Here is a 9195-nt window from a genome sequence, read left to right as displayed (position 1 = left end):
ACTTGCCTCTGAAATATGTCCTGCTCCTCCACCTGGTTCTCCCTTTTTGCGCTCTCCCGATCTCTTTGTTCACATTGTCTCTACTGTGCTGACCACCCATCTCCTTTGCCTTTGCTTTGTCTTCTCCGCAGCCCATCTCTTTCCACTTCCTCATATTTCTGTCTTCTTCACCCCTTTGCTCTGTTTTTCCAATTCTTATTTCCTTCCATTTCCTACTATTAGTAAGCAAAGTTGGGAGTCAGATAGCTTGTTGGATACTTGGATCCTTTGGCCTTATGCTCCTTGCATTGTCTCACAAACTGGGGAGGAAAAGATGGTTAGACTGTGTGCTCCCCCAAACAAACTGAGGATTCCGAATGCTTTGCTGAGTATTGATGGGATTGGCCCTTAACAAACACCTCATGAATGTTGAAAAATTAGCACATGAAGGGTACACAGACATGATGGGATTTCCACTTCCCTGATAGCCACAGAAATCATAGAGCTGGGCCTGGGAACCGGTCCTGAGTTTGTGGATCCCTTAGTCCCGTCTTCTCATCCTGTTCCCTGCTCTTCAGCTGGACCATGGCTGTTTATTCATTCCTAGGAGTGGAAAACCAGAATGTGGAGAGGAACTGAGAGACTCATGGTGAAGTCTCAGCTCCTTGTTGTTTCCCCCCAAGACAATGCAAAACAAGGCCAGCTTTTCCTGGAGGTTCCTTGTTCTGCCTCTCTTTAAAACCACTCAAACACATACATTTGTTCACATTTCAAAAGCACTTTATTACCAAAATGAACAAAAGGAGAACAGTGTTTAAATTAAATAAATTACACAAATATCTCAAGAGTTCTGGCCTTCCCCAGGAACCACATCCTCAAAGGTCAGTGTCACTAAGGACATCTAAAAGTATTGAAATTCTGGATTATTTCACTACTTTGCCTTCCTTTCTTGCTTCAATCATGTTCAGAGAGTGGTCTGTGTAAATTTGTGTTCTTTCCAAAGTATTCCAACAGTGAAGTTTTCTTCATGTCTTTCTCTACCCCATGTGTTTCCCATCTTACCTCCACCATGGGCCTTGTGAGTACTGACGAGGTTGGACAATTAAATTCGCGAACTCATCCTAGAGAAAGTGCTACATACCTCATTGCTGAATATCACTACGGTCACCTTCGAAGTGCTCTCCTTGGGAAGCTATGCTCCAACGCCAGCACCGGACACCAGCAATTTTGGAACTCTTTCTGGAATGGCCATCAGAACTGTTGTCGTATTACCCTTGATGTCCTGGATGTCATCCAAATGTCTTCCTTTCAATAGTTCCTTTATCTTCCAGTAAAGAAAGAACTCACTGGGGGCCAGATCAGGTGAGTAGGGAGGGTGTTCCAATAGTTATTTGTTTACTGGCTAAAAACTCCCTCGCAGACAGTGCCCTGTGAGCTGGTGCATTGTCGTGACGCAAGAGTCAGGAATTGTTGGTGAAAAGTTCAGGCTGTCTAATTCTTTCACACAGCCTTTTCAGCACTTCCAAATAGTAAACTTGGTGGTTTGTCCAGTTGGTACAAATTCATAATGAATAATTCCTCCGATATCACAAAAGGTTAGCAATAGCATTGCAACAAGTTTGTGAACTTAATTGTCAGACCTCATATAACCTTGGACATGTTGCAGGCTCCCCACTTGAGTCCCAACTCCAGGCCATTGTAAGTCAGCAATACCGTTTAGGTCTGGGGCTGCCTTGGCAGTTAATGGTGACTTCATTAAGTCCTCAAGAGATCTAGATACTTGGCTCAAAAGGGACCTTTTAACTTGGGATGTCCTGAGGCTTCATGACCTTTCCCTACCTCCTAGGCCTGAGCTAGACTATAAAGGAGGTCGAGTACGGGAGGGAGAGTTGCCATTCGCTAAGGTCTTGTACTCCTGGAATTTGGCACTTTGGGTGCTGGGCATGGTGCATCCCAGATAACATTGTCTTCCACCTTCCAACTTTTGAGTTCCATTGGCAGGCAGATGGTACAATGAATTCACAGAGAAGCCAAGCTCTTAAGGCAAGAATCTGTTGGCTCTTTGCCAGCAACTTCTCCTTTAATTCTAAGACTTGGCAGCTGAATGGCTTACTTAACACACAGACACACAATGCAGGTCAGGCTGAAGTTAGGATTTAAGACATTTTTCCAGGCTGGGTGAGCCCAACCTGTTGAGCAGGGGTCATGAAGTTGAAAGAGCTTGGGAGAAGCGGTGGCAAGAGCCCAAAAGGTTTTCTGTGCATGTCCATGGAAATTTCCCCAAGCATTTGCACATGGAACCTATTTATTTTCAAGTCACAGTGGGGTTCTTCTAGTTACCTCCTTATATACATACAGGACTTAACCCCTCTTTTCACCTTTCTTATAAGGAGGTGGCCTCAGGTCCTGAGTTCGTTAAGGAATCACTATGGAGGAAGACCCAATCTGGGTCAGCCCTTCTCCATGTTTTACAACTAGTTGGGGGATGTAGCTGGTCCTTCGGGGGCTTCCTACCTTTCTAGGCTGAAGGATTCAGGCCCCAAGCTGATAATTGAGAGTTAAATTAATTGCCAAGTAAAGAAAGACAAGGCAGATTTCCCAAGTGGGGGAGACCTTTCCCTGATAGGCTCTGAGGTCAGGGGAACTGTTAGGACCCAGGTCCCACCAGTTTGCTATAAGTTGGCATTAGCACCCTTCCCCCTCCAAGTCTCCAGTACAGAGAGGAATTCCCAAAAGCTTTTATGCAGAATAATTAGTACCTGTTGCTAGGCTGGCAGAGGATTCTGCCAGCTACCCTCCTCTCCCTTTTGGGTTTCTACATTTCAACTGGAAGGGAGCAGCCCCTGAGGGCAGGGGAAGTGATAATGTTTCAGGAGGCTGGGGCAGCTACGTTGGTGGACGGTCCCTGGGGAGGTAGCTTTGGTGGCCTCGAGGACCCTGTCTACTCCCCAGTCTTGAGTCTGATGTGCTCAATAGGATGGAGGTCTCAGCAGCCTGAAGATGAGGACGAAGGGGCACAGTCACCAAAACAGAGATTCTTGGGTTGTGGGAAGCACATGGTCCCAAAGGCGGAGAGCTGCCAGGAACAGAGTTGGCACCTGGAGGGGGCAAGCCACAGAGTCCTAAGCAAGTTCATCCCTGTGTCTTGTGACAGCGTGACATCACCTGACACCAAGCCCTGCAAGCCCACAGACTCTTTCGAAGCTTGCACTCTAGGGCAGCAGTCGTACTTTCTCTTCTGTTCTTGGCACATGCGGCAAGTCCAGCAGTCAGGGACTCCCGTCAGCTGCCACAGGCAGGGCAGGGAGGGGTATAGCGGCGTGAGCAGCAGTCTTGCTCATTGCTGCCCAGGGCCCTGAGGGTCAGCAGAAGGATGAGGAGGTGGCTCTCCCTGCTGCTGAGATGGGCTTGCTCTAGAGACGCCCCGAGGAAGGCAGGGGAACGAGAGAGGAGGAGGAAATGGAGAGAGGAGAACAGACGTCCTGGTGGAGGTGCTGTCCTCTACCCGCCACCCGCCGTGATCCCAGGCTCATCCTTCAAGAAGTCCCAGGTGCCAGGCCCTCTGGGACCTGGGAACCGCTGGGCCCTCACAGGGCGGTCAGAGTCTCTGCGTGAAACATACTCCCGAACATCTCCTGTGGAAGAAGGAAAGGGGAGTGGAAGGAACAGCATTAGACCTGTTGGGTTCAGAGTAGCTATGACCAAGAGGTGACCCTGTGGACCCTGGCTAGAACGAGGCATTGTGAGAGAGTGTGTGTGTGTGTGTGTGTGTGTGTATGTGTGTGTTTGAGAACAGGAGAGGGGCAGGGTAAGCCTAAGAGGTGACTGGTCCAGGGGTGACAGGAGAAAGTGCTTGGAATCTGATTTGGAGTTTCCTATTGTGTTCTGTGACCTTTCACATGTCCGTCCCCCCCCCCCCTTGTAGCTTCACTTTCTTCACTAGGTAAAATGGGAGCAGAGAAGCTCTAAAGTCATTTCTGGCTCTGATAAACTATTTTGGTCCTGACAGCGATTTTGGAATGTGCTGGAGATTCCATGGGGGCCCAGAAATCAGTCTGCCAAATCTTTGTGTCTCCGGCTGTGTTTCCTAATGTCTCCTGCATGCCATTAACACTCCCAGAGGTGTGCTCAGAAGACCACGGAACTCAAGTCCACAAAGAATGGGAAATAACATCACGCAAAGTGAGATGTTATTTCTATCTAGTTTCTTTTCATTCCGGGCTTTGGGGTAGTGGTACTTTTCATGTCTGGACCACAGGGCCCTATGGGGATACTAACCCCTCCCATCTGCATAGCGCTCAGATCTTCAGGCCTGTCCACATGCAATAATATTTGTTCTGCTAGAATTTGCACACCCTAGAGTTCCTCTGACCCTACAAGACTATAAGTTTCCTAAGAGCAGGGGTCTTTGTTTTGTTCATGGCTGTATGCCCCCCCTGCAACTGTGGAGGCAAGCATAGACACTCCTTAGAGACCGATTGAATTAATGAAAGAACAAATGAATCCCCTGCTAATTTTGTGAGCTATGTGGGACAGATATTACCCATATTTCCCTTATTTCACAATGATAAAAACTGGGGCCCGGTGGAGTTGTGTGGCTTGCTCAGGATCACGTGCTTGGTGTGTTGGAGAGTTAAGAATAGATATTCTTTCTGTAGACTTGGTCCAGTGTCTCTCCCTCCCCCCATGATGCCTTTCAGGCAGTGAGAAGAATTAAGATCTGCTATTAAAAGAAAGATGAGAAAGACGCGTTGTTGCTGTCAAGGTGACGGACTGTTCTGGCCTGGAGGTGAGACGGCCGCATGAACATTTTGGATTTAGAGGATCTCTTCCCTTCCCCTTCTCACATCCACCACCCTGCCTCTCAGCTTACCTGCTCTAAGTCCCAGTAGCTGGGGGTCTCCTCCTCCAAATCATACAGGGAGAGTTCAGGGTCCACTGGAGCCTGGAGGGGGGAAACCAGTACAGAATGAGCTCCCTGACTGAACAACAAAGTCTGGAGCAAATGGCAGGGTCCTAGTGAGCACCATGTTTTCTGATGCATAACTGCCTTCCTGCCTCTTCCCTCTCCTCCCTCACCTGCTTCACAAGATACAGCACCACTGTGGTCCCCCCCCCCCCCCTTACACCAGACAGATGTGCATCAGGGTCTGCCCTCTGCAGGCATTTTAGAGGCAGGGAAAGTTTACCTAGCTTACAAGGACAAAGGCTAGCTGCCTGACCTCAAGGAATCCATTTCCCTCTGCCTTCTCATCTGCAGAAGTAGGATAATCAAACTTGCTTTGCTGGCTTTCTACCTTACCATGCTGTTAAAAAAGGGTGTGTGTGTGTGTGTGTGTGTGTGTGTGTGTGTGTGTGTGTGTTTATATATATGCATATATTCTGTAATATGTATATATATCATATATATATATATATATATATATATATATAAACTATAATAACAGGACATTATTTGTGCAATAACAAATGATAAGAATTCTCCCAGAATCTCCCTCTTTTTGCTGTGTGGACAAGGTGCATGAAGCCAGAAAGCCCAATGCCTCCAAAGTTTCCCTCTACTTATTGAGGATGGGAGCCAAGGTCCCATGTGTTCCTGGGCTGTCTTTCAGCACTTAGAACAGATGGCTTCACCTTCATCAGTGTCTTAAAGCAAAGAGCAAATCGTTGCTCTAGGGCCAGAAAAGCCTTTCCATGACTCACCGGGCGCAGCGGAGGGTTTTAGCAAGGGCTGGGACACTAAGTCTTGGGAGGCCAAGGGCAGGGGCTTAGCTCAGAGGAAGCCCTGGAGGTGGCTGGGGAGGCCTGGGCAGGGACCTCAGTGGGGTGGGCTTTTTCTGCCTCCTCAGTTTTCTGGAGTCCTGGATAGTGTTATTTGTAGCTCATTTGCACACCACTACTGAGCTAGTAAATTAAATGTCAAGAAACTGAGACAAAACTCAGGTCCAGCCTCTCATTTATCACCAGCCAGAAATCTCCAAGCTCTGCTAAATTGAAGTGAACAGGTTCACTCCCCTCCTTCCCCCAAAGTCTCTTCTAGAAACAGTGAAGGAGGCAGAGTGAGCAATGTCAGAATACCAGGCATAAGCTAATACGCTTTGGGGTTTGTGTGACCTGCACATTAATATTAATGAAGGATTTTATAATATACAAAGTGCTTTTGAGTGACCTAAAAGATATAACTATTAATTATTTCTATAACGAAAACAAAAGAAAAACCCTGTGAGGCAGGTAATGCTGGTTTAGGGTACCCATTCTACAGGTAAGGAAACAGATTCAGGATTGGTTTGGAACCCAGAACTTCTGTGTTCTTTCTAATGCCCCCGGTTCTGCTATTTCAATGCCCTGGGGTCTAGGATTCCCCAGGTGCCTGGACCTTACCCCTTGGAAGTCATGTCCTGGGGCCACTTCTCTGGCATTTGCCTGGGCAAAGAGGACTGCGTCATGTATGCTGGGAAAGACGTGGTTGCGCTCTAGACACCCATCTTCAAAGACACCTCCGTGGCTAATGTCATTGTATACCTGGGCTAGAAGGAGGAAAAGACCACCTTCAGAAATAGAACAGCCCTTGTGGATTAGTTGGGAATGAGAGAGCGGTCTGAAGGTTGTGCCCTTGCGATGGCATCTGAGGGTTATGGATTGGCCTTGCAATATCAATTCTGGACAGCAGAGGGCAACATGAGCTTGTGGATGCTGAATTGAACCTTCAACCCAAGGCAGAAGGAAGCAGTTTGATTGAGGGAGTAGGTACTTTGTGGCGACTTGAGAAGGAAAGGCTAAAACTTCCAGGAGGAGGCTGCTGCCAGTTCTATCTCCTGAGGGTCCATCCTTCCTTTTGTTTACCCAGAACTTTCCTGATACTTCCAGTGTGTGGCCTAGCCCACTCCTACCAAATCCTAGAGCTGACTTCCTGAGGAGTGTCAGTGAGGGTGGGAGGAAGCCTCTGATTCTAACTCTGGAGTCCACGCACAGCACCTCATTGCTACTGCAGATTCTCTCCCCAAGCGGGGCTTCCACCGAGCCTGGGATGTGCTCAGGCCAGTTCTGAAGTTAGGCAGGTCCCCCCAGAAGGGCTCCGACACCCTGTGGGAAGTGGGGTGTGTATGTATGTGCCCTTTCACATCCTCTTGTGTGTCTGTGTGTCCACTTCCTTGCACACGTGCTAACGGTGTGAAAGTCCACTGCTATGTGGACGTGTCTGCGGGATTGTATGTATGTGCCCTTTGGAGGTCGTGTGCACGTAAAACTGCATATCTGCGTGTTCTTTGGGTGGTTACGGTATGTGTTTTATGCTTAGAAGATCCCCAAATTCACCTAGTCAGCATCCTCATTTTACATCGGTGGCAATTGATCCCTAGACAGATAAAGAGACTTGGCCTCTTGGCCAAGAATACATGGCAAATTAGTGGTGGGGCAAATTAGCATCCTAGCTGCCCTTTTTAACTCCACGATCTCCCATTCTGCTGTTGAGACCCCTGGCATGTTTATACAATCTGGTCACAGTCTCTTCTCACTTGTGTCTGAAGCATTTATGAGGAGACAGTAGTTTGGGGAAGTATATGGGTTCTCTCATTTCCGTCCCCTTCACTGTTCAGCGTCCCTCCAACCTTTTCCACCCCACCTCCTTGCCAGCCTTTCAGTTTCCTAAATGGCTTCCTTCGCTTACCGTGAATGTTCACCAAGAAGACCTTCACACCGACCTTCCCATAGGTGGAGCTCAGCTAGAAGTGTTGGGGTAGGGCAGCAAAAGGAAAGGAATGTTCTGAGTGGGTCTCAAAAGTGATTCACAAAACGCACTTCAGAGGGGAAGCCAAACAAATAAGCAACCCCAAGAGCCCCGGCAGCCAAAGATAAAAATAGCAGCAAAGCACACCACTTCTCACTGGAGTGTTGGCTGACGGCTTCTCTGGGAAGTGGGGAGGAAGTGGGGCTTTGCCAAGGAGGTGGGCACTTAAAGTCACCATGGCCTCTTCTGATCGGGCCAGATTGTTTCTTTCAGTAGCTTAGATTCCCAGACTCCAACTCTTTTGTGACTCTGTGGCAGAGCTGCAGGGGCAGAAGCTGCAGGGGCTGCCTGAAGCCCAGAGAGCATAGGGCTTCAGCCAAGGCCCACCTCAACTCCAGGTGCAGGCCAGAAAACAGGCCGAGCCCTCACTAGGGTTGGAGCTTTCTGCACACCTGGCCGATGGTGACATCAGCCCTTATGCTCACTGTTCCCCTCAGCTCTTCTTGATTTGAGCCAGCTCTGAGGTTGGCTGACTTAGTTATCGGAGGTGGCTGCTGAAAAGTTGTCAGATAATACATTTATTCAAGGTGCCCCGAGGGCTGCCTGCTTGGCCTGAGGATGTGGGGCATGCATATTATTTCTTCTCTCCTTGGCTGGTTGGAACCACCTGGTGCTAGAATATCTGGGTGAGTGTGGAAAGGAGCAGCCGACATTAACCAGGGCCAAACTGAACTTACAAGACTCTGGGGTGGGTTCCTGGTGTTCTGGGAAGGAACTTGGGATGCTGTCTGCTAGAGAGGGTTGCTAAGGCAGGGTGGGCTAGTAGGGCCTGGACCCCTGATCTCCCTCCCCAGACATTTATTGTCTTAGGCTGTCTGGGCCTGCTCTACACAGACCGTCCAGTCCTGGTCATGTGTGGGGGAAAGGGATCCTTAGGGGCCTTTAGTCTCTTTGGCACACGTCCTCTCTCAGTTTGTCAGAATGAACACTCCAAAGAAAGGGAGCATGGGGGAGCAGGGGTGAGGGTGTGTGTGTGTGGTGACCAGCACCCCCTCTGCCCAAGGGCCTCACCTTGGCCAAGGCTTTGACGCCCATCAAGTCCACAAAGCTGACCCCACTCATGTCGAGGATGAGGGTGTGGAAGGTGATGAAGGGCGGGACGCTGGCTAGCGTGTCAGTGGGCTCACGGGGGGCCTCAGCGGAGGCTGGTGGCTCACGGTGGGCAGCTGGGGGGCTGTCAGGGCTGAAGGTGATGTAGGATACACTGGCGCCATGAGCAGATGTCTGGTTGTTGTTGGGGTCGGTTGGGGAGGGGTTCTCAAAGTCCTGCTGGAGCTCCTGCAGGGATACAGTCTGGGGGGGAAGGGGGGTAGAGTCAGGGATCAGCCAACTGAACCCGACTTCGCTGCGGCTGAAGCCAGGGCAAGGACCGTGTCGGCAGAGGGGAATCACTGAGCTTGGTCATGGCGACTGCAAGCCTGAGATCCCCA

At 49.4% G+C, this 9195-nt stretch overlaps 1 protein-coding gene across 5 annotated transcripts in view; it reads right to left on the bottom strand.

Moving 5' to 3' along the window:
- Window positions 1-737: 737 nt before the first annotated feature.
- Window positions 738-9195, bottom strand: part of SLC26A9 (solute carrier family 26 member 9) — a 28816-nt gene continuing 20358 nt past the window's right edge. For 3 of the 5 annotated variants that reach the window (XM_019752525.3, XM_074322085.2, XM_074322084.2), the window contains exons 17-21: window positions 8777-9058; window positions 7646-7700; window positions 6361-6506; window positions 4853-4924; window positions 738-3614 (exon numbers count right to left, since the gene is read on the bottom strand). In XM_019752525.3, coding sequence (XP_019608084.3) covers window positions 3567-3614; window positions 4853-4924; window positions 6361-6506; window positions 7646-7700; window positions 8777-9058 — 603 coding nt within the window. In that variant the 3' untranslated portion in view covers window positions 738-3566. Of the gene's footprint in view, window positions 3615-4852; window positions 4925-6360; window positions 6507-7645; window positions 7701-8776; window positions 9059-9195 lie in introns of those variants that run through there. The other 2 variants (XR_012492839.2, XR_012492840.2) reach the window with 2 other exon arrangements.

This window comes from Rhinolophus sinicus, chromosome 11 (genome assembly GCF_057876585.1).
Source record: "Rhinolophus sinicus isolate RSI-liver-muscle chromosome 11, RSI-T2T, whole genome shotgun sequence".
Classification (NCBI taxonomy): Eukaryota; Metazoa; Chordata; class Mammalia; order Chiroptera; family Rhinolophidae; genus Rhinolophus; species Rhinolophus sinicus.
This window is presented reverse-complemented; position numbering and strand designations above follow the sequence as displayed.